This window comes from Rattus norvegicus, chromosome 9, assembly GCF_036323735.1.
Source record: "Rattus norvegicus strain BN/NHsdMcwi chromosome 9, GRCr8, whole genome shotgun sequence".
In the NCBI taxonomy this organism is placed as follows: Eukaryota; Metazoa; Chordata; class Mammalia; order Rodentia; family Muridae; genus Rattus; species Rattus norvegicus.
The window spans coordinates 27,954,514-27,980,309 of record NC_086027.1 but is presented as its reverse complement, the minus strand read 5'-3'; the positions used below and the strand labels follow the sequence as shown (position 1 = coordinate 27,980,309).

At 35.9% G+C, this 25,796-nt stretch overlaps 2 protein-coding genes and 1 long non-coding RNA gene across 4 annotated transcripts in view; 1 reads left to right on the top strand and 2 right to left on the bottom strand.

The window, feature by feature from the left end:
* Nucleotides 1-1,830: 1,830 nt before the first annotated feature.
* On the bottom strand, nucleotides 1,831-3,397 carry Pgk2 (phosphoglycerate kinase 2). The gene has a single exon (NM_001012130.1). The coding sequence runs from the start codon at nucleotides 3,349-3,351 to the stop codon at nucleotides 2,098-2,100; it is 1,254 nt and encodes a 417-aa protein (NP_001012130.1). The 5' UTR covers nucleotides 3,352-3,397; the 3' UTR covers nucleotides 1,831-2,097.
* A 7,707-nt stretch (nucleotides 3,398-11,104) lies between these two features.
* The window catches only part of Crisp3 (cysteine-rich secretory protein 3), a 40,615-nt gene continuing 25,923 nt past the window's right edge, over nucleotides 11,105-25,796 (bottom strand). Inside the window, exons 3-8 of one of the 2 annotated variants that reach the window (XM_063267694.1) lie at nucleotides 24,137-24,253; nucleotides 22,997-23,084; nucleotides 20,439-20,584; nucleotides 16,745-16,839; nucleotides 15,454-15,542; nucleotides 11,105-11,880 (exon numbers count right to left, since the gene is read on the bottom strand). In XM_063267694.1, coding sequence (XP_063123764.1) covers nucleotides 11,753-11,880; nucleotides 15,454-15,542; nucleotides 16,745-16,839; nucleotides 20,439-20,584; nucleotides 22,997-23,084; nucleotides 24,137-24,253 — 663 coding nt within the window. In that variant the 3' untranslated portion in view covers nucleotides 11,105-11,752. The remainder of the gene's footprint in view (nucleotides 11,881-15,453; nucleotides 15,543-16,744; nucleotides 16,840-20,438; nucleotides 20,585-22,996; nucleotides 23,085-24,136; nucleotides 24,254-25,796) is intronic. The other variant, NM_022859.2, reaches the window with a different exon arrangement.
* Nucleotides 15,734-20,732, top strand: LOC120094644 (uncharacterized). Its single transcript, XR_010054733.1, has 2 exons — nucleotides 15,734-17,231; nucleotides 17,874-20,732. It is a non-coding gene; the product is annotated as an uncharacterized LOC120094644 (long non-coding RNA).

Below are 25,796 nucleotides of genomic sequence, written 5' to 3'. Positions count from 1 at the left end.
ACATACAGGGGCACTGTCAAAGGCAGGCAGCAATTGGAGAAGTTACTCAGCAGACTTTTTTCTAAAGGAATAAAGCTAAAATTACTGGGGGATGACACTCTTTGTAGCCAGGTGAAAAACTATGCATTCTTTTAACTCCTTGTAGCTGGTAAGAAAGAGAGAAAATTTCACATGTGCGTACACATGCGTACACGCAGACACACACACACACACACACACACACACATACACATACCACACCACACCACACCACACCACACCACACCACACCACACAAAACAAACAAAAAATCTAACAGATCGGAATTGGACAAGAGCCCATGCCTTCAACAAGGTGAACCACTTTGATCCCTAGATTGAATTGTCTGAATCCTATACCTAAATGAACCCTGCTTCCTTTTAAACTGTTTCTAATCTGTGTGGTGGCGAAGTGATAGTGATGTCTGAGTAGCATAATTAGTGTCAAACTAAAATAATTTATAAGGAAAACAAGCAAACCAAAAAGATGACCCAATGCTCATAAAGCAAACGGGTTTAGACTGCTACTGAAAAAAAAAGCGTGGGGAGGGGAAAGTGGTAGGTTAGGAGGCTTAGATCTTAAGCAAGAAAAAAATATAAATCTCTGTGTGTATCAATGATGTTTCTAAATGAGAAACCTGACTTAGCTCGTCCATTAAGGGACATGATAGGAAACACAGTTTAACAGACAATACAGAAATAGAAGGTTCTAAAGCTGAGCCACATTCTGGACTAATAACCATGCTTATCTTTTGTGTGAAGTAATCATGAAACTATGAGTAACATTTGAAAAGGAAACATACTTCGCAAATTTTAAATCTTTGATTATATTCTGTAACTCTTTCTCTCCTCCCATAATATAGTACATGGCTTCCCAGCTTAGGTAATTAAAATGTATTGATTCTAACATGTATAATAAAAAAAAAAAACAAAAGCATACGTTAATATTTGGTAGAGGATGAAAAACACAGAAGTGAATGCCTGCTCTACAAAGAGGTACCTTGCAAATAAAAGAATCGAAACATCTTAGAAGCGAGGGGCAAGTGAAATAAAAGGGATTCATCTTCTCAAAACTGTAGAAATGGGCAAGCAGAAAGAGGCAGTAAAAATTTCTAAAAGTCCAGCACTGAAAGCATCTCGGGAAGGAGTGCCAGATTAGAGGTTCTGGATCTGTAACTAGAAAATTAATTTCTGAGATAAAATCCTGCAGGAGGTTCATGGAAGCATAGCTTTTAAGGTAAAGTTCATTGCTTTTCTGTTCTGCCCCCGAGGGCTCTATTAGGTATGCACAATTAAAATTAAGGGAAACATCCTATTCTTTGCAGCTGGATTTAGAATATTTAAAAAAAAAAAACTAACCAATGAGTATTTCTGTTTCTTACATGCTTTCTTACTTTTAAAATGAGTTTTCACTGATTTATTTTCTCAATACTGAGATAATGACATTTCTATTTATTTCATAAGCTAAGATTTCAAATGTTATCCCTTACTAATTATCGCTTTCAAGCAATTCTTTATTCGTACCCTGATACTGATTTTAGCTTGCACATTAGTAGACGTATCAGTGAATTTTATTTTTTTCTTTTTAAAAAGAAAATTGTGTTAACCAAGTACTTCCTTTCCTTATTTAGGGGAAAAATATTACCACGATCTAATTATAACTGAGTTATATTTAAATAATGATGTTCTGTTAATTTGGGTCATTTTTACCATTTAACCTTCTGACAGCCTGTACTCCATCTTCTCCAATCGCAGACTGTTGTCTCCCACATTCAGAGCGAAATGAGGTTGAAGTAAAGACATCACATTCAACTTACTCAGCTCAGTTCTTTAATAGTTGACACGAGAATGGTTTCTCCCTAGGAAGGACTGTGGGGAATCCTGATGAGATCTTGAAGAGGCTAACAAAGGCGTGACAGAATTAAGATGGGCTGATACGGCTCACTGCTAGCCCTTTACCTGGGTCTTGATACCGAGTAGATGTTAACCAACATTGAGACAAGGTTAGGTTGAGATGTAAAAGCACTGAATTGGTTCTGGCACTGATCGCAGGAAACAGGAAGCAAATGCATTATGACAATTACATGTTGCTGAGGGCCTCTACCCCTGGAAGGGTTTTGCCTTCCAGAAGCTCAAGACTTGCCCCGCCTCCTGTGCTCACATGGCTGACCTTGTCTTCAGTGTTCCATTTGGCACAGCAAGTAGCAGTGTCCCCGCCTCCTATGATGGTGATACAGCCATTGGAGGTGGCCTTTACAACTTCATCCATGAGGGCTTTGGTTCCCTTAGCAAAGCCATCCCATTCAAATACCCCCAGAGGTCCATTCCAAACAATCAGCTTTGCTTGGGCCACAATTTGAGCATTGTTTTTAATGCTCTCAGGGCCGCAATCCAAACCCATCCAGCCAGATGGTATACCAGATTCTACAGTGGCTTGTCCAACTTTAGCATGCTCATCAAACTTGTCACCGGTAACAAAGTCAACAGGAAAGGTTATCTTTACGCCATTCTTTTCTGCCTTGTCCATGATCTCTTTGACGATCTTGGCTCCGTCTTCATCAAACAAGGAAGCACCAATCTTCATGTTCTTGAGTTCTTTCAGGAAGGTGAAAGCCATCGCACCACCAATAATCATGAAATTGACTTTGTCTAACATATTTTTGATAAGTTGGATCTTGTCTGTCACTTTGGCTCCACCAAGAATAGCCAGGAAGGGCCTCTCTGGCTTTTCTAAGACCTTGGAAAAATAATCTAGCTCCTTCTTCATGAGGAACCCAGATGCCTTCTGGGGCAAATTTATTCCCACCATGGAACTGTGAGCCCGATGTGCAGTGCCAAAAGCATCGTTGACGTAGACATCACCGAGTTTGGACAGTGAAGCTCGGAAGGCTTCCACTTTATCAGGCTCAGCGGTAATCTTTTGTCCAGAAGCATCTTTACCCTTCCCTTCTTCCTCCACATGAAAGCGCAGGTTCTCCAGAAGGATTACAGAGCCTTTACCTGGGTTGGCACAGGCTTTCTCTATTTCAGAGCCCACACAGTCCTTTAAGAATATAACGTCCTTGTTCAGTAGGGACTTGAGCTCAGCAGCAACAGGCTGTAATGAGTATTTGTCCGGCATGGGGATACCATCAGGCCGGCCGAGGTGACTCATGAGAACTACGGACGTGGCTCCATTGTCCAGACAGTATTTGATGCTTGGGATGGCAGCCTTGATTCTCTGGTTGTTTGTAATTTGGTTATTCTTCATGGGAACGTTGAAATCTACTCTCATGATGACTCTTTTTTCCTTAACATCCACTTTGTCCAGAGTCAACTTACTAGAAAGAGCCATTTTGATGGTATGCTGAGTGACAACCTCTGCCGGGAGGCTGTCTCGGTGATGATTTTTAACGCTTAAGTCTTGGCCCCGCCCTTCCTTTGTGAGTTCAAAGTCTCCTGTACAATAGCCATTGGTAGACTTTGAAAGGAAATTCGGTTCCGTGATTGGTCCTCCATCCTGTCGATCTTGATTTGGAAAGTTTCACGTGGTACAGACTCAAACTGCCATCCAAGAATACTAAACAGTAAAAGAGAGCACTTGGGGTTAGCGTTGGGAAATCAGATAAAAAGTACTAGAAGGTCAGATTGTTTTTCTCCTGGTTTTTGTTTCCATATCCTTTTTCAAATTGATTAGAAAAGAAAAAGAATAGCCAACCGTAAGATTACAAAAAGGAAAAAATCACAAAATGCGTCCCCACATCCAATCTCTAGTTAAACTGTAAAATTCTCTGCAGTAAAAATGATGAATATTTGAAAAAAGTACTGTTTTTGTTTTGTTTGTAGTCCAAGACAGCATACATGTTTTTTATCCTTAATAAATATTTCTGTTGAGGTCATGGACTGCCCTTAGACTTTGTGATATATTCTAGTTTTATGCGGGAATCATATTTTGTTACCTTACCTTTTATTTTTTTTTTATTTTGTTCATCGATCGATCGACCGATCGATCAATCTGTCTATTTATTTTTAGGCTTTAGTGAGAGAAAGCTCGCTTCTGCAGAAGAGCCAGCCTTCCTACCAAAGGAAACAAACATCACGGTTCTTTCAGATTCAGAAGGTATGTCATTGTGTTTCTTATTTCTTGTTTTCTTACTCCTTGTATTATTGTATAATTTAGAAATAATGAATAAAATATGTGATCCTTGGGTTGAAGGGTTCTACAAGAAATTAAATAAATAAAAAAAATTTCAAAACCCTGCTAAGGGTGGCTGAATAGTGAAACTGGTACAATGTCTTTCTAGCTCTGCATGTTTGTTCAGGATTGCTTAGATTGAATTTTTGAACTTTCATTGTTCTGTTTCTATGATTTCTTGGAGACTGACTGCAATGGCATAGGATCTATAGGATTATCACAATATTAATTATAAAATTTGTGAATGTGGAGAGTATTTTCACACTATAATATCATACCTAACTCTTTTAGTTTTCATTGTTGAGGTATTTTATTTCTTTACTTTTATGCTAGATTTTATTTGTTAGTTTACTTATTTATTTTGAGACTATTGTGAACACCAACGTTCCCATAGCTCTCAGTATGTTGCTATTGCTGTATGGAATGGGTACTAATATTTGTAAGGTAAATTTTTGTCCTGTTTTGCTAAAATGTTGATAATCTGTAAAATTTTTCTATTGGAATTTATGACATCTATATATAATATATCATTGAAAAACAGTGATAATTTGACCTCCTTTCCTATCTGTATGCATTTGGTTTTCTTCTAGTCTTATTGCTGTCGCTGCAGTTTTACGTACTATGTTGTCAAGGTATGAGGCTAGTGGACAGCCCGGTACTTTCCTGATGTAATCAAATAACTGGGTATTTCTCCATGTACCATAAAGTTGGATTTGGGTTTGTCATATAAAGCTTTTATTAGATTTTATATTCCATCCTATGCTATTCTGTCTAGGACTTTTATCATGAAGCCTTGTTGGATGTTGTCAAAGGTCTTTTCTGCATATATATTAAGAAGATAAAATGATCATTTGTCTTTTAGTAATTTATATGATTTATTACATTTATTGGTTTATGTGTATTTATTCAATTTACATCTCCAGAATAAAGCCAAATTGATCCATTTCAATGACCTATTTGACAAACGCCCATATTCTGTTTATAGTGAGGGTATTTCCTATAATCATCAGGGATATTGGCCTTAATAACAATAATAACAATAATAACAATAATAACAATAATAATAAGTAGTAGTAGTATTTTGTATTCTTAATAATTTTAATAATTACTATTTTATCTACTATGTTATATCATGTGTCATATATCATGCATCATGCATTACATATTATGATATATAATATTTTATTATATATTATTCATATTATATAATATATAATATTTATGTGTTTATATATGGTATATAATATATTTTATATATGGTATATAATATATTGCATACTTTACATAATACTATATATTATATGATATAATTTTATATATAGTATATTATAACTCATATATAATATAATATATATAATTAGAAGAATTATTTTACTCTCTGTTTCTTTTTCCCTACCTACCTCATTCCTTTCCCTTTCCATCTTCTTCTTTTCCTTCTTTTCCTCCTCTTTTTCCTGTTAGTGTTTCTTTTTTCTTTCTTTCCTTTCTTTCTTTCTTTTTCTCTCTTTCTGTGTTGTTTGTTTATTTGTTTGTTTGCTTTGTCATAGGCTTATTAATGTGTCCCCAGTTCTAATTCTTATAGCTATGTTTGTTGTTTCCACATAATTTAACTTTGGCATTTGGTTGAATCTAGATATTCTAACATAGTAAAATACACATTTTTAAAGGAATAATTTACACTATTTATTTGTGTTTCTTTAGTGTTCATTGCAATGTCTCCTGGCAAGTGTCTGATTTTGTTACTGTGGATCAACTTTTATTTTTTCTTGTTAGCTGAACCAAGTGTCTTTCCATCTTTTTTTTTTTATTTTAAAGACCACAAAACTTTATTGCTTAAAAAACTAGCCCTTAGTTTCAATGATTTTTTTTTATTTTTTATTTCAATAATTTATGCTCTGATACTTATTATTTCTTGCTGTCTACTGGATTTGGTTTTGGCTTTTTCTTTCTTTTCTGAATGTTTTTTTTAGTTGTATCAGGAATTAATTTGATTAACTCTATGGAATCTTTAGAGGCACTTAGAACTATGAATTCCCTGCTAGGACTGCTTTTAATTTACAGAAAGATTTTTTCTCTGTGTTTTGCTTTTTATTTGTATTTTGAACTAGAAAAAAAAAGTTTACCATTTTTGTGGCCTCATTTTTAAAAATGTATTCATCATTCAATATTGTGTTACTTAATATTCATGAATTTATATCATTACCAGAGCTTCGTTTGCGGTTGAATTTAAACTTGCAATGCATATGTTTCCATAAAATTCACAAAGTTATGCCAGTTTATCAGAATCTCTTAAGATTTACATTGTGTCTCAAGATGTGACCCATTATAAACAGACTAAGTAAAATGTGCATATTTCCATGTTTCAGAAAATATTCTGTAGAAATTTGTTAGGTTCACTAGCATATATGATGCTATTTAGTTCTGATGTGACCTTTTTTTTTAATTGGATATTTTTTATTTACATTTCGAATGTTATTCCCTTTCCTGGCTTCCGGTACATAAGCCCCCTATTGCATCCCCCCTTTTCTATGAGGGTGTTCCCCCTTCTCAACGACCACCCCCCTTTCCCAACCTGACATTCCATTACACTGGTGGGGAGCAGGGTGGTCCAACCTCAGCAAAACAAAGGGCTTCTCCTCCCATTGGTGCCCAACAAAGCCCTGTTCTGCTCCATATGCAGCTGGAGTCATAGATCAGTCCATGTGTAGTCTTTGGGTAGATGTTTAGTCCCTGGGAGCTCTGGTTGGTTGGCATTGTTGTTCTTTTGGGGTTGCAAGGCCCTTCAGCTCTTTCTATCCTTTCTCTAACTCCTACGTTCTCAGTTCAATGGTTTGCTGTTAGCATTCGCCTCCATATTTGTCAAGCTCTAGCTGAGGCTCTCAGGAGACAGCTATATCAGGCTCCTGTCAGCAAGCACATTTTGGCTTCATCAATATTATCTACGTTTGATATATATATATATATGCTGGATCCCCAGGTGGAGTAGGCTCCGAGTGGTCATTCCTTTAGTCTCTGCTCCAAACTTTGTCTCCATATTCCCTCCTCTGTTCCCCTTTTTAAGAAGGAATGAAGCATCTGCATTTCAGTCATTCTTCTTGAACTTCATGTGGTCTGTGGAATGTATCTTGGGTCATTTGAGCTTTTGAGCTAATATCCATTCTCAGTGAATGCATACCATCTCTGTTTTTTTTCCCCACATATATTTGTTTAATTCACCCAGGATGACCTCCAGTTGAACTAATACCATTTGTTGAAAATGCTATCTTTCTTCTACTGGATGGTTTTAGCTCCTTTGTCAAAGATCAAGTGACCATAGGTGTGTGGGTTCATTTCTGAGTCTTCAATTCTATTCCTATGATCTACCTGCCTGTCTCTATACCAATACCATACAGTTTTTATGACTATTGCTCTGCAATACTGCTTGACATCACGAATAGTGATTCCCCCAGAAGTTCTTTAATTTTTTAATATAGTTTTTTCTATCCTGGGGTTTTTTTTTATTCCAAATGAATTTGCAAATTGCTCTTCTAACTCTATGAAGAATTGAGTTGGAACTTTGATAGGGATTGCATTGAATCTGTAGATTGCTTTTGGCATAATGGCCATTTTTACTATATTAATTCTGCCAATCCGTGAGCATGAGAAATCTTTCCGTCTTCTGAGATCTTCAATTTCTTTTTTCAGATACCTGAAATTCTTGTCATACAGATATTTCATTTGCTTACTTAGAGTCATACTGACTCTAATTTTATGTTATTTGTGACTATTGTGAAAGGTGTCATTTACCTTCTATTTTTACATGACTGTTTTTATAGGAAAAAATGGAATGTTAAGACAACTTACTATTATTGTATTGGTGTTAATTTGTTTATGCTGTTTCTAGGAGTATACTTTTAAAAGTTGTATTATAAAAATAATAAAATAAAATAATATAGTAAAATATAATATAATATATAATAAAATAACTCTTTATTAATTTTATCATTATCCAATGGTTATTATTGATACTTTAATAAAAATATTATTTTAAAATATAGAAAAAATAGGGGGCTTGATATTTTTCTAGTAGACAGTGCTTTTAAGACATTGACTCTAGTGACAGAAAAACAGGAGTTTAGGTTTTCACCAGAATGTCATAAAGGTACATTGAGTATGCAGTTTCCTAGGGCTTAAGTGTACAATAATCTATATTTCAAAGAGCCTGTTCTGAAGACATTTGATTGATTGATTGATTGATTGACTGACTGTTGCAAGTGAACAAGTGGAGAGCACAAGGGAAGGACTGAAGAAGGGAAGAGAAGGAAGAAAGAAAATGATTTAAGAGACAGTAATATGCTTTTAATGACACTCTAGGAATACAATATCTTTTGCTTAAATGTTCCCTTTATTAGAATAGAACATCCTTCTTTAAATTGATTTGTTTCATTTTGAAGTCTAATTTGTCAGGAACTAGGACAGAGGCATCTTATTCCTTCCTGGTCCACAGAGTACTTTTATTCCCCCATGATTTCACCAGCAAGTAGTTCCTTTCTTTAAGGAAAAGAAAGGTTTCATAGTAAAAAAAAAAGGATACATTTTGTTTCTTAATCAATTCAACTACCCTATGCTTTTGATTGTGGGGTAGAGGCCATAACTCTTCAGATACTTTTTCAAAGATGTGTATTGATAACTGTCCCTTTGATTTTTTTCATTTGTTTGTTTCTTTTTCCTTTTCTTTCGGTCTTTATTTTCTTTTATTCTTTCCTTTTTCTTCTCTTTGCTTTGACAGGATTTATCTGTGTAACAGCCCTGGTTGTCCTGAACTGGCTTTATAGTACTGGCATTGAATACAAAGAAATCAACGACCTCTGCCTCTCCAGTGCTAGGAATAAAGGCATGCACCACCATTCCTCTCTCTCTCTCTCTCTCTCTCTCTCTCTCTCTCTCTCTCTCTCTCTCCCTCTCCCTCTCCCTCTCCCTCTCCCTCTCCCTCTCCCTCTCCCCGATTTATTTATTTTATGTGCATTAGTATTGTGCGTGTACGTATGTGTTTGGAAGAATGTCAGATCCCATAGAACTGACGTCACAAATAGTTGTGAGGTGCCATCTGATTGCTGAGAATTGAACCCAGGTCCTCTGGAAGAGAAGCTAGTGCTCCTAACCACTGAGTAACCTCTCCAGCCCATTCTTTAAAATTTTATTTTAAATATATACTGTTTGGATTTTATTATTTTTCTCCTCCCTAAGCTTCTTCCAATTCTCCCTGATTCCCTATCCACCCAAACGCATATTGTTTCTCTCCCTGTCCCCCAAAACACAGACAAAGAAAGATCATAGGGAAAAACAGTTTTCTCCAATGGACTGTTATTGGGTTTACCAACTACAGTCTGGCACAGGACACATGCCCAGGAGTACTTAGGAAACACAAAGTAGACACACTGTTCTTGCTGTCGGTGTTCCTCTTGCTGGTGTTTGTTATTGCTAGTGTTTGTGGTCTTAGTTTTTATTGGTTTTCAGTAGTTATAATTTCATTTGTTCTCTTTCTATTGCCTTTATTCTTGTTCCTCTCAGTCTGAAATTTCAAGCATAGTCTCTAGGTCTAATTAGGCGGGCATGAATTCTTTTTGCTTTATGATAATTTTTTTTAATTTTTCCTTTAGAAATTGAGATACACTTGCTGAGAACAGGAGTCTAGGTTGGCATTCGTGGTCCTTTAGAATATAAAATACATGGTTCCATGCTCCTCTGGATGTTATGATTTCTGTTGAGAAATCACCTGTCAATCTGATGGGTTGTCTTTTAGATTTGACCTGTGTTCTTTATATTTCAGCTTTCAGGATTTGCTCAATGTTTGACATAATGAGCGCCTTAAATACACTATTTACTGAGTGTCTTTCTGGTCTTTTCTACTTGGAGTTCTATGTGCTTGCTGTGTCTGTGTGAATATGTTTTTCCTTAATTTGGGAAAATATTCAACAAGAGTTGAGATGATAATCTACGGCATTGACACAGGGATTTTCATCTTTTTCTATGCCTATAAGTCCAAGATTTGGTGTTTACATAGTACACAATTTTTTTTGCCTGTTTCTTTCCTAGGTGTGTGTGTGTGTGTTTAATTTTTCATATTCTTTGCATGACTGACCTAATTCTTCAGTTTTTTTTCTTTAAGTCCTGATATTCTATCACCTGCTTAATCCATTCTAGCCACGCCCTCCCCGAGTTTTTGTTAGTTTCTTAGTCCCATTATAAATTCAGATGGAGTTTCTTTCTATTACTGAACAGAATTTTTAAATCCTGAATTATCTTCATAATTTCATTTGTCAGTATATTCATGGTTTTCCTTGCTTGCTTGCTTGCTTGCTTACTTGCTTGCTTGGTTTTGAGATTTTTGTTCATGTTTTCCTAAAAATTCTCAAATTCCTTGATTTTTTTCACATAAATTCTCTTTGGGAAATATTTCTGTATGACTGGTAGTGAGGATAGGGTAATGGTACTTCAGCAACACATATTTTGTTTTCGCATTGTGATTAGGGAATTCTGATTACTTTCATTAGTTTTATTTCTTATGTTATATTCTAGGGTGCTTCAGAGTTAGCCCAGGACACAGGATGTGCAACTAGGATAGCTGAGTCTGAATTTGGAGATTTTATGAGTGAGCTAAGCTCCACAGGACTCACCAGACTACACAGAAGATGTGTGAGCTAGGATAGGTCTGTACAGTGGATATAGCATGGCATGGTAAGGTCAGGAGTACTTGCCAAACAGGTCCACTATTGATTATTAATTGATGAATACATTGATTAAAATGAACTCTTCTGAATGCTGACAACATTAATGTAAATAAAAATTAAATAAAATGTATCATAGATATTAAAATATCATATTGGAGTAAACAAACCCCAAATAACCAGTTTGAACAAATACTACGGAATGATTAATATGCTGAGATTAAGATTTATTTTTTTTCTGAAGCAACCAAGGTCATTACCCCTGAACAAGCAAATTCTGTTTATTAAGTTACATTTTAATATCATTCTTAAAGACCCAACAACAAAACATAAATGGTAGTTTAGAATTTAAACCACTAATTCTGATGAATGTGAAGAATAATGAATGGTGAGAAGAAATAGAAGACAATTAATGTAAATGTTTCTCTGGAGATAATTAGCTAAAAATGGAGGTAGAACTAAATAAAAGGTGATTGGCCAATACAGAGGGACTATATGCTATCTGTTCTCTTACTTCATTGTGCTCTGGGAACATGATTCATATTTTCAAGCCAGAGATTTAGTGACTTAAGTCATACAGACAAATAATATATAATCGTGGGCTAGATTTGATTCCATAAATGTGTCACAGATTTCATATGGCCAGTTCCAAAGGTGGTATTGATTTTGTTATTTTAAAATATTTTGGGGTAAATGACTAATGCAAAATAGAGAGAAATAGGAGAAGAAACAGAATCTTTACCATTTGGAATTATTTCAGTGTACTAAACCTACATATTTTTGGTGGGACATGGTAAGACTAAGTAGAGGGTATTTTCCTTTTCTACATGGACCTGATTATGTGGACTGGAAATTTAATGAATTTTGTCTTCACAGAAGCATGAAGCTCTGCAACCTTCTTTAAGAAGTGGATCGTCGCAGCTCACCATCTTCTTCAGATCGCCACAGTTAGAATAATTATCTTCATATTCACAACTATTGGCTGAAATAGAGAATAAAAACATCCCTTACTTCATTATTATTTTCCTGTGTTAACAGTAACAAGATAAAACTTATATGAATTAGGACACGGAAATTGAGCAAATGAATGGATACCTTTTAAACTGCCACTTTGTGAAATTGATTTCTTAACTCGAAAAAACTTAAGAGAAAAATCTAGTGATTCTATGAAGAACTGGGCTATCTAGCTGCTATAAATATGGCTTATGGGTTAGGAGGCTTTGATATTCTTATGGAGAACCTGGGTTTTGTTTGCACCCATCCACATGGGGGCTTATGACCAACTGCGACTTCAGTTCCAATGCCTGTTTCTGGGCTCCAGGGTAAACAAGCACAAATGTGGTACACATAAACACATGCCCATAAATACAACCAAATATTCATATATAGAAAAATAAGCATTAGGAATAACCTGACTAAAATGGTGATAATTATGCAAGTACTTTGAAAATTTAATATGGCTAATATTTAAACTTTATATTCTCAGCAAAACAAGTTTCATTAAAATGTTATATATCAACTGTGTCTAGTGGCTTATTTCTATGTAAATACCAGACATTTGTGGTGAATCGCTGTTGATATTTTCTGATCCCTCAAGAGGGGTGCCCCGATGAGGAGTAGATCCTGTACTCAGGTGATGTCAGGAAAAATCTTAACTGGTCAAATAAAGGGTAGAGCCTGTGATTGGGCAGTGGGAGGAAAAGGTAGAACTGAAAGTTTTAGAGAGGGGAGAGAAGGAAGAAGAAGAAAAGAGAAGACTGAGGACGGAGGAAGAAAAAGGGATGGCAGATGGAGCAGACCCACGTGGCCTGGAGTAGCCGCAAGTAGCTAGGGATCTTGTAGCTGCCCAATAGAGTGGTGTGAAACATATTTGCCCAATCTAGGCATACAGCTTGTATTTATATTAGTTGAGTTGTGTGTTCTTTGCACGTGTGTATTTGAGATTGGAGATTTACTGTTATGAATCTGAGTAGTACAATATAATAAGTCTTTAGTGTTTTCACTAGTGGATGGTCTAAGAAATGTGAGTAGTAGCTTCAGGCATTTCAGGTTAAATTGGTTTGGTTAGCTTAGCAAGCTAGCCTCAGGACCTAAGGCAAGACAGTGGTATAGGGTTAGCCATGGGGCATAAGCTGAAGAGCTGAGGCCATCCCTTAGATGGATTTATTGTGGGTTCATTTAAAATTACACACTATAGACATTAACTTAATTCTAGGATGTTCTCTTGTCCATGACTGCCCTTACAGTTGGATTCTCTCAACTCAGAGAAGGCAAACTTATTAATACAGACTTGGAAAAGTATGTAGTGAAGAAGACTGTTCTGATTATTAGACACTTATATGCAGATGTTTATCAATGACCACAAACTCAAGAAAACTGATTCTAAATCTATTACCCTATAATCGTTGTCATGTCTTTGATATATGTCTAAGCTCACAAACCTACATTCAGCTCATACACTCTCTGAGAGTTGGAAACTCCTAATTACCAAAGAATTCAAAATAAGATCTTTATAAGACCTACACCTTTGCATTTATGAAGATAATGTCTCATCGTTTTACCCAGACGAGAATCAAGCCCATACAATCAGATAACTGCTAATTTCATCTCTCAAGGAGCACTACTACAGGCACTGCTCAATCCGTTTTCAGTCATCAGCACTGAACAGAGCTAACAAAGATGTATTATTATTATACTTCCTTTCTCTGTAATCAATGTTTGTAACTTTTGCACTAATAATGCAAAGAGGACTGTATGATTTGAATGACACCTCACAGTTGGCTCTTTCATTATGCTTTTTCAAAAAGTTCTATAAAATACAATTTCTACACCATTCAGGATATAGGTACAGGAAGACCAGGAGTATTGAGTTCTAGCTGAGTTTGATTATGTTGTGAGACCCTACTTAAAAAAAAACATTCAAAACCACAGTTAAGTAAATTTATAAACTGCTAAAACAAAACAATATGGATTTTTACTTTTCTATTCTTGTTTAAAGTCCTTCAATTAGCTGTTACTAATAGGATGGGCTGTTTTACAAACACAAAGTAAAGATATTTGTCTCTTTTTCTTTAGTTGATAATATTGATAACATTAATACATAGATAATATCTATACAAATCAATCATGAAGAATTCCAAAGTTCATTTAGGAATGCAAAAAAATCCCAGAAACTTGTCACCAGATTGTATCATATTAATTTTATAAACACCTAGTTGCTGTTTAAGCTTTTTATATAACCTGGGCTGTCCTGAAATTTGATCCGTATTTCCACCCGGGTTTGAACTCCCTATTCTCTTTCCTCTGCCACCAAAATGGTAAGATTACATTTATTCTTTGTATGTATGTGCATGTTAATAAAATATACTAAAGATGCAATATTATGACATTTTACTCCCTTTCGGTGATGAAATACTCTAATTTGTAATGAACAAATAATATGCATAGATTTTATTTAGACTCTAAAATTGCACAGAAAAATTATTTAAACAAAAACATTTAAATGATAATCGATTAAATGGATTGATTCAAAGCACACATTGGGGCCAGGGAAATGACTCAGGGTAAAGTACTTGCAACTAAGTCTAGTGATTTGTGGTCTGTCTCCCACACCCATATCGTGGAAGGAAAGAATGTCCTCTAACGTCAACATATATTCACACATATAATCACATGCCATTATGCACATGTGTATGCCTGGATTTTTAGAGAAACATAAATACATTCACAAATAAATAAAAATGTAATTTAATAGACATTTCAATTGAGTCTCTGGAGGAGCCTAAAAGTTTATTGTGCTGAGCTCCGTTGTGTGCAAAGAATTTTAGTATCTGTCTTCTTTCATTGGGCTGAATCATGTTCTATTATTTTAACTCCTTGAATTCATATTGCTTTCTCTTTTAAAATGCCAACCTTAGGATCTTATTAACCTTGAGGATAAGAAACTTCACTTTAAATTTTATTAAATTACATCCTCAGAAATACTTTTGTAGACTCCAACAGCAATAATTCCAATATAGTTAAAAGTGTGCGCTGATTTTTAATGTTTCTTTAAACCACCTACAATATTATGTTTTTCAATGTCAAAAGTACACATGTCCTAAACAAAAGAAAATCTGTAGTTTAAAAAATAATGTTACTGTATGTACCGGATACAGAGCTTGGTCTTCATACAGGTTCCACAACACCTGGTGATATCTTACCCTTATTCTGTTTTCTGTTGATTCAGCTTCCCTAATTAGACTGCCTTGTCTGTTCTCAGTACGAGATGATGTGCCTAGTCCTGCTGTGATTTGGTGACTTAAGGTGCCATGGTGGGCTGCTACCCAGGTGGTCACCTCCCCCCTTCTCAGAGGTGAAGGAGAGGGGTGGGAAGGGACTATGTGAGGCAGGAGGAGGGGGGCTGCAATTGGGATGTAAAGGAAATAAATGAATAAATGGAAAAAATGTAAATGGAGTTAAGTACATTTTTGTCTCTTGCAGGTAAGGTAATGCTATTAAAACTTAAAGCAGATTGTCATGTTATGTTATTTTATTAGTATGTTAATAAACTTACTGCACAGCCCATCTTCACAATTACCAGGACAACTGTCACAAGGTTCTCCTTCTGTGTAAGGTGAGTATAGTCTTCCTACGTAATTGCCACTGAAATTTGATATACAAAATCATCAGATGAATTTAATTATTCTTTTTACACACTAATGCTTTCATATATCACAAAATTATTATAGATTGATAGATAGATAGATTTAGAGATATAGCCATATATGAATAATTCATATGTATATATGTATATTATATATATATATATTTGTACTGTTGTTAAAAGCTGTAGCTATACCATAACAAAAAAACAAAATTTCCTAAGAGTATTCAGATACAGATGAAAAAGATATAAGGAGATAAGTAATCCATTCATTTAGCTGAAATATGAAAAATAAGAGTTTAAATTTCTACAGACATTATAATGTTGAAACACGCTCTCCTTTTGTTGATAAACCTGGAAAATTTGTAAGGCAGTGCAATACAGGGTACTGGTTATATGTAAAAGCTACTTTTATAAGTGAGGTAGATACAGAAAAAAGCCATAAATCCTGTAATATAGAACATGTCACCAAGATGACAGGTTGAATATCAAGAACTTAGTTGTGAAAAACCCTATGCTTATGAAGGTTTGGTCTTGTCTGAAGGTACCAGGAAGGTATGAGATTTTATTCTTATAAAAATGATGTTAGTAATTATTAAGTTTTATAAAAAAATATGTAATCTGAAGGTAGCAATACTCTGATAGTGGCTGGACTGTGCCTAAGTAAAATTATCACTTCACTGATTTTCATGTGAAAATGCAAAGAAGTCAGATTCTTCATGCTACCAAAGGTGGCATATGTATGGGGGATGGCGGGTGGGTGTGAGTGTGTGTGTGTGTGTGTGTGTGTGTGTGTGTGTATGTGTGTGTATGTGTGTGTGTGTGGGTGTGTGTGTGCGTGCGCGCGCGCGTGCATGTGCTCACACACACAGTCCAAGTGTTTACAGCAGAACTGTTTCTTTATATGTAGAACACAGCATATAGAGTCTATGAGCAATCTAAAAATAGAAAAGACAAAGTTTTACACGAGCTGTCACTTGTTTCTTTTCATTAAATATCTGAATCTCCTACTTTTCAGATGCTTCTTATTTGGCTAGACAGCTGGATAGATTCCAGTAGCTTCTTTCTTTGTATATTTAAAAGTTTGTATTTCACTTTCCTTGTATAATATATATCTTTAATCTGTTTTTACACCACCATAATTAAAAATGGTAAACTGCATTTGATGTTGGTCAAAATGAACTCTAATGTGCGTACTTACCCAGGACAATAGTGACAAACATAAAAGTATTTCAATGGTTGGTCAGGGCATTCAGCAACTCCACATGCAACCAGGAAAGTTGAATTCCAAACAACCTATACACCCAGAGATGAATATGAAGCATGTGTCAGAGAGGAAAATAATGTGAAGAAAAAATTATAAATGTAAAATTAAACACCTTTTGTTTACTTTGTTTCTATATGCCTTCTAGACATACTTAAATTATGTATCAATCAGATTACAAATGTTAAAAGAGCCTTCAGAGCCTGATCTTAGTCAGCTACTTCAGCAAAGCTTACAGGAAGCACCTCGGGAGATTAGGGAGGCTAACAACTGCTTCAAGCCAATCTCAGAGACTCTGGTGTTCTTTAAATACATTTTTGACAGTTTCCAAGATGATGAGAATGCAGAACGCTGTGCTGAGGCCAATGATCTTCAGGTCATAACGAAAGACATCAAGGAGTCCATGGATACCTGGAGGACCCTGGTGAGATGTACAATTTCTCTGTTTCCGACCTTCCAGGCATGTGACATTAAACTACAAGAGCTTAACCTGGTGGATGTCAGGTCAATTCTTAGTCAGCCATCAAAGTGACCATGAATTTTTCCCAGAATCACAAAAGAGGTTTTCAGTTGGACTCTAGTTCATGGCCATGAGCTTCTTCCTTCCCATGTGGACAGGGATCATGACCGACTTGCAAATCCTACTGGTGAAACCAGTAATTATGTCTATTTCCTGAAAGTCGTAAGTGGTGAGTGCTTGTATGTGGAGAGGTGACTTTGAATTTCCTGGTTCCTTCCTGAAACCAGGTTTAAGCTCAAGTATCTTAGCCTGGAGAATTTGATCGGATCAAGGACTTGGAGTTGCTTCCTGCTATATTATGAAATGAATGTTCATTTGCATTGGAAAGCCTTATAGGCTGCAATTCAACTAATAAAACAATAACCATCTGTAAATGGAAAGTCCAAAAATCTAGTAGTTGCTCAGTTCTACAAGGCTGCATAGTTCAGCAAGCCTTCTGTATAAGCCAGAATCCTAAAGAAGTAGGCTTCAGTAGATGTGCTGGACAAGGAAGTACAATCAGGTGAGGAATGAATGAACTCTTCCTTCTTCCTTTGTCTTATATAGGTCTCCAGCAGAAGGTATGTCCCAGATTAAAGATGTGCCTCGATATCTGCATTAAAGGTATGTGTTGAAACAGATCAAAAGTGTCTGTCATCCCACCTCAAGATCTGCATCAAAAGCTTGTGTCTTCCAGCTTCAAGCTCCTGATAAAAGACATATTGTCTTCTGGCCTCCAGATCAAGACAAGAGGTCTTTGTCCATTTTGGGCTGTAGTTCATTCCAGATATAGTCAAGTTGGCAACCAAGAATATCCATCATAATCCACCCCTTGTTATTTTGACAAAAATCATATTTCATGTCCAAATGAAAATAACTAGGTGACAATAATGCCTAATAAGATAAGACTGTCCCTCACACAACTACAAATGCATGAAAAATAATCAGGTCATAATAATGTCGATTAAGATATAACTATTTCTCATACACTCATACAACCACAAATGCATTGTAAATTTAGAAGAGGTAGCAGTGTCCTTTTAACCATGTCGTTTTAATATCTCATGTAAATGCAAGGAAGAGAGAAAGAGAGAGAGAGAGAGAGAGAGAGAGAGAGAGAGAGAGAGAGAGAGTGAGAGAGAGAATTTGTCCACAAGTTACATGATTCTATAGAACCCTGATTATTGCAAATTTTGGTACCATCATAGTGGGGTATTGCTGTGACATCCTTGACCATGTTTTTGAAAGAACTGTAGAAGGACTTTGAAACTTTGAGTTAGAAGATCCATTGTATATTAAGAGATCTGTGGGAAGATTTTGGAGCTTGGAATGTTGAACAGTACAGAAGAGGGAGGCCTGGTGTGTTAAATTTCAAATGGAAGATTAAAGATTCTCAAGTTAATAAAAAAAAAAAGATTCTATTAGGGCCATCTTCTATTTTGCTTTAAGATACTGTGGTTGTCGTTAGCTGGAACTGAAAAATCAGCAGTCATGAACAAGACACCACAACTACTAAAGTAAGCCTTTGTGTTTCAGCATCCACTGATATGGGTTATCTGGAGATGTGAATAGGGGTGATTAAGAAGAGACTAGCATCACTGAGGTGAACCTACTGGGAAGTGTTTCCTGAGTGCACAGAGAAGCTGTGTTCCAGATATGGCCAACGTTGTACCTTTTACTAGCAGCTGTAGTTGGTAATGTAAAAGAGTCACACAAATGGTACTAGTTTGAAGGCATGAAAGGGTCATGGAGAGTAACTAAAGGTTGCCACTGTAAGCGATCAGGAGAGACCACTGAGGAAGCTGCAGTCACAGTGGCAGTTTAAGGCCCAGGACTGAAGAGATCATGAAATGAATTTGAGGCTTAGTACCAGCAGAAGACCTCAGCATTTTGAAGGTACCATGTAACTACCACCAGTGATAGCAGAATCAATAAATTGGAGCTATCTGGAGCCTTGAAGACAAGCTGTGTGTGCCACAGGGAAGAGGTGACATAAGCCATTTGGAGGAGCCCAAGATCATATCTGGATCCTAGACACTAGACATTGAGTAATTTATACTCTTGGGTGTAGTTGTTTTATGGTTCATATTATGTCCATGCGCTGCTTCTTCCCTCTTGAAACATGTATTTTATTTAATTTTGATTTTTATTGCCATGCACAACTGAAAGTCTTTAAATATTTTGAAGAGATTTTTGATTTTTCAGCAAGATGGATATTTTAAAGTGATTGAAATTTTAATGCTTTTGAATTTGTAAAAACTGTGGGACCTTTTAAGTTACTTATGTTTTAATGTAAGATTCAGGGGATGAATAAGAATAGAAAGTTTGTGGCTTAAAAGTGAGTTATGTGTTTTTGTGTCAGCTTAACAAGGGACAGTGGTACTGGTGAGTTTTGTGTAGCAACTTGACCAGGTCATTGGACAAGAAGGATCTTCAGGTGAGAAAAAGCCTCCCTGAGAAAGACATGGAGGCATATAGTTACTGATCAATGAGGGACTGCCCAGACTATTGTAGGTGGGGACATCCCAGGGTTGGTGGTCCTGAATTCTATAAGAAAGTGGGTTAAGCAAGGTATAGAAGGCATAGAAGTAAGTAGCACCCCCCATGGCATCTGTATCAGCTCCTCTTGCCAGGTCTGAATTCTTGTCCTCAATTCATTAAGGGATGAACAGCAATGTGAAAGTATAAGCCAAATAAATCCTTTCCTCCCGTGTTTGTTTTTTTCTCATGATATTTTATCAGAGCAAAAAAGAAAAAAACAAAACAAAACCCTAAACAAATAAACAACAACAACAACAACAACAACAACAACACCCTTGACTAAGATATCTGCCTATATAATATCTGGATCTTCTCTCCAATCAGCCATTCAGGATCCCCATAACACTTTCTCTCTTAGCTTTCTTTGGTAGGCCCTATTGGACAGCAACCAGGATTGAGGCATAGTTGTATAATCCTTGCTAAAGCAGTCACCTGATTTGTCTGCAAATCCGCTGTCAAGGGGTCTGGAGAGAAAACTTCAGGAAGACTGTTCCCATTTTCAAGAGCCACACAAAGCTGAGGTACAGCCCTGGTCAAGTACTTCAAAACATTTTCTTGCCTCTCACTCACGGAGGAAATATGTTGTCTTACCTGAGTATAGTGTCCGACTTTAACACCAACTTTTTTTGGGCCGAAACCAAAGACAAAATCAAGGGATTCATCATACCAATCTTGGATTACAGAAGACCACGATGCAGGGTAATTTGCCATGAACAAATTCTCACCACATTTTAATGCTGTAGGAAAAAATAGAACATTCATTAAGTCAGCAGGAAAACACACACACACACTCACACACACACACACACACACACAGAGAGAGAGAGAGAGAGAGAGAGAGAGAGAGAGAGAGAGAGAGAGAGAGAGAGAGAGAGAGGGGAAGAGTTGGAGTCTATACAAAACAGAATTCCTGTTCTTTAAAGACCTTGCTCATATTACTTTTGGTTATTTCAGAAGAGGCATGCTTCAGACTTGATCATTCATCTGAACAGTAGCCACAGATATACAATGTGTGGGCTGAACACCATATAAACTGAATAGATAAGGAAGTCTTTTTTTTTTTCAGTAGCTTCTCTACTTGGATTGACTCATTAACACATTAAATTCTTCATACCTATGTGAATATGTTTGGAGGAGTATATTTCTCTGTGTGTGTGTGTGTGTGTGTGTGTGTGTGTGTGTGTATGTGTGTGTGTCTCATATGTAACAAATGTTGATTTGTACTCTTAGAAAAGATTTTTAATTTTTCTCCTCTTCTAACTAGAGATTTTTATGTGAAATGTTGCATATTTAGCATTATTGCTTTGTGCAAGACTTCTTTATACTCATTACTTAAAAACTACAAGTACAGAGCAATCAAAACAGAAGGAACAATAGTTTTGAAGTTCATAGGTAATGCCTTAATTAGAAAATTGAAATTTCATGAGCTAAATATTCTTCCAAGAATGGGGGGAAACCAACTTTTAACACCCAATAATAGTTTAGTATCTTTCATAATCTCTGCAAATTCAAAATTATTTTTATACTTTAACTGAATATTAAAGCATTTTATTTAAACTTTGCAACCATTATATTATTAAAATATTAATAGCTAAGAAGTACAACCTTAAAAATGGATGATTAAATTATGTTCAAATTCATCCAGAGATTACCATTTCTAATGTTTCAATAACTATTACATCTCATAGTCCATTTCCTTATTTTCTCATAATATTTATATTTCCTGATGTAAAGATTGTCTTATAATTTATTTTTAACTTAATATAATTTTCAACCACAGAGAGTGTACATAAGTGGCTGTCACCAAAATTGAAGACAGAGTTTGACACATACACGCTGCTCTCTTAAACACACACACACATACACACACACATACACACATACACAATTCCAGCATTTAGGAAGCCGACATTGGAAGATTATGTGTTTGAGGACATCCTGGATGATACAATGAGACTTGTATCACACTCAACCAAAAACAGTAAAGGAAGTAATGAAAGGTAATGAGAATATTTGATATTTCTTGAGAAAAATGAAGAATTGACTGCTCAGATTAAATACATTTTTTTTATTATTAACTTGAGTATTTCTTATATACATTTCGAGTGTTATTCCCTTTCCCAGTTTCCGGGCAAACATCCCCCTCCCCCCTCCCCTTTCTTATCGGTGTTCCCCTCCCCACCCTCCCCCCATTGTCCCCCTCCCCCCAACAGTCTAGTTCACTGGGGGTTCAGTCTTAGCAGGACCGAGGGCTTCCCCTTCCACTGGTGCTCTTTATAATCTAAATTATATGTTGTACAAGTAAACAAGCCACATCATAAGGTAATGTACGTGAGCCAAGTATGGTGGTATATGCCTTTAATCCCAGAAATCTAGAAGCAGAGGCAGGCAGATCTCTATGAGTTCAAGGCTAGCCTAGTCTACAGAGTTTGTTCCAGAACAGCCAGGTATACAGAGAGAACCCCAGACTCAAAATAAACAATATAAAAACAAAAAGAAGAAAACAAACTAAAACCAGATAAGAGGCTAGCTTAAATGACGGTAATTTAGAAATTCTAATTTCAGAGGGCTGGAAAAACAGCTCATCAGATAAGAGCAGATCCTGCTACTGTAACAGACTGTAATTCAACTTGTGGCATCCATATAGGATGGGTTATAACTGCTCTACCTTCAGCTACTAAAAATCCAGTGCTGCCTTCTGCTCTCTCGAGGCACTCTTCTGTACTTGTACATGTGCATATATACACAAGACACATATGCATATAAATAAAAATAATAGGATAAAATTAAAAGGAGATTCTAATTTCAAATCCCTGTCATATTAATTTAATTAGTAACTAGTTTTATCCAGACAGCGATTTTAATCTTTAAAGGAGAGAACAAGATGATTCCCTACCTTGTTTTACTTGTAATCTAGTTATAAGACACAAAGCTGGAATTGTGGGAGACAGTTTGTGTAAAATATAAAACACCCAATAAGCACAAGACAGAGCCTTTCTGAACCATCCTGGTCCTGAGATCTTCAACGTTTTTAAAAGTCAGTATCAGAATAGGTGTTTCCTTTGAAACTTTTTGTTAGCACAATACCAGAAACTGGACCCTCCTGTTTTACTATCCATTCATATGTAAGTGAATTTGAGTTTACATACTGGTTGTCCTGTGTTGTAGAGGACTGTGATTGTAAATGCACCTGTTTGCCCATTTCTGAGCGTTCACATAAGCATCATGGTCCCATTCCTAAAGAGAAAAAGGAAAGAAGATAGCTGTAAAATAATGCAAACCTCAAAGGCACATTGTCTTTTCAGGCAGGCTGGTAGGACTGGCTTAGATCATTGCGAGATTTCTGTAGGCACCATTTGACTTCTTTCATCATAATTTATATACAATAGAGTATATATCTAAATTGTATGTTAGCATATATATTATCAACTTTCATTGTGCCATTCATAATAAGATTATTTTTGCATGCTTTTCTTCTCCATCTTCCAGATCCTACTCATCCTCCCATGCCCTCTCACCCACAGTCTCCCTTTGATGTCACAGTAAAAACTGTAAAATATTTAATGGTCTAATGACTTCCTGAAATCAAAACAAGAACCATAAATATTTTACAGAACTGCTACAAGTAACACTACTATGGGGAAGTACTAAGACTAGTTTTATACCTGTAAAAAGTTGCTTCATTAATGCTAGTTTCAATTTTATACATTGAATGAATTTAAAAGAAATATAGGGGGTTGGGGATTTAGTGGTAGAGAGCTTGCCAAGCAAGCGCAAGGCCCTGGGTTCGGTCCTCACCTCCGGAAAAAAAAAAAGAGAGAGAGAGAGAGAAATATAGACTTTGGATCTGAATCCAAGACAGAAGACGGTTTAGATGAAAAATCATAAAGTAGAGATGTCCTGACCCTATAGTAAGAGAGAGAAAGACAATAACACAGTGCCTTGTCACTAAACTAAGTCAAAAGATTTATTTTTAGTTCTGTAACTTTAGTCGGTACAGCTCCATAACATCAATGAATCACTGTTATAAAGAGAATTTAATAAATTCTATTCTAATCGTATCATGGCTGAAAACATAGAAGGAGAGAAAGAACTCTGAAATATATGTCAGAATATATAGACACACAAACATACACAGATACTCATGAACATAAAGCAGTAAGTATATTTTTCTTAAATAGAGGCTAAAATTGAGCCAGACCCTTTTAAACCACACAAGAGAAGTCATGTGCAATCAGCAGGCTCCAAACACAGCTCTACAAATGCACTGTCCTGACATGAGCTCTCACCACTCTTAGTAAGTCACTACCAGACGGAGAAACCGTTCGTCTCAATTGGTTGTGCTTGTTTATGATCTCTTCTTGGACTGACAGTTTAGTGGTTGACAAATTCTCAAGATCTCTATCCTAAAGGGAAATGAAATGAAAGTCACATTAGTGTGTGATAAGGTTACATAAAATGGTGAGAATGGTGGCTAAGGTGAATGAAGATCATTATTAAAGTGCTCAGACAATATTAGTCATTGACCTTGAAACTAAACATTAGGAACATCCATTACCTTTTATTAGAAACATTTTAAACAAAATATTGAGAATAAAGAATGAATTCATGGCATGCCAAAGTAAAAGTAAAAAAAAAAAAAACTTAAAAACTCTATTCCAGCTACAAATGTCAATTTTTATGTAAGAAAAGCATATGATAGTCATGCATGGTAGGGAAACTTAAGTCATCGCATACAATTAGGCTGTAGCAAGGAAGTGTTAAGGCATGAAATACATATATTATTAACCTTTGAAATAGTCAAACTCTGACGGAGTTTGGAAGCTCATAAAACAATGAAGGTCTAAAACACTGCATATGTGCATTCAATTATCTATTACACTAAGAAAATTTTATATGCAATAGGATTTTGTAATCACTGTGAAGAGTTTTATCAAATATAATCTCCATGTCAATTTATAGGCAGAGGGTTCTTGAAAAATGCTTGAGGATTGCTGGCTTTAAAATTTAGAAGCTGATAATAATTTTACATTTTTGTGTTTGTGTGGGACAAGTGGGGAGAGTGATAGTGTGAATTGGCAGAGATATAAAATTCCTTGCTGATAGAAGGATACTTCAAATCCTCTCTTTTTTTACAGTATAGAGCAAGTTGTTATAACTTAAATAGAGGTGGACAGACCCTCAGATACATTTTATGCTACTGCTGGGATAAGTCGTTTCTCTTTCCTGCAGTGCTTAGTGCCCTCAAGTTTCTGCAGGTGTTGCATGTGTAGCTTTAATCACACTGTATTGCCCTTATTTGATAAATGTCCATGTCTAACTGTTGTTTTATGTTCTTAAGTCACCAACGAATGCCTTGAGCCAAGGGATTTCTCATAGCTAGTGATTTCTAAGACAGAAAGAATGAACGTTTTTAAGTTATTGCTAGAAAATCCTTATTCATTAAGAAACAGGAAATGACACTGTTCACAATAGTCCCAAATAATGTAAAATACCTCAGTGTGACTCTAACCAAGCAACTGAAAGATCTGGATGCCAAGAACTTAAGTCTCTGAAGAAAGAAATTGAAGATCTCAGAAGATGGAAAGATCTCTCATGTTCAGGGATTGGCAGGATTGATATAGTAAAAATGGCCATTTTGCCAAAAGCAATCTATAGATTCAATGCAATCCCTATCAAAGTTCCAACTCAATTCTTCAGAGAGTTAAAGCAATTTGCAAATTCATTTGGAATAACAACAAACCTAGGATAGAACAAACTATACTCAAAAATAAAAGAACTTCTGGGGGAATCACCATCCCTGACTTCAAGCAGTATTACAAAGCAATAGGCATAAAAAGTGTATGGTATTGGTACAGAGACAAGCAGGTAGATCAGAAGAATAGAATTGAAAACCTAGAAATGAACCCATGCACCTATGGTCACTTGATCTTTGACAAGGAAGTTAAA

Coding starts and splice junctions, on each gene's coding strand:
- Pgk2 (NM_001012130.1), bottom strand. CDS start 3,351: ATGGCTCTTTCTAGTAAGTTGACTCTGGACAAAGTGGATGTTAAGGAA.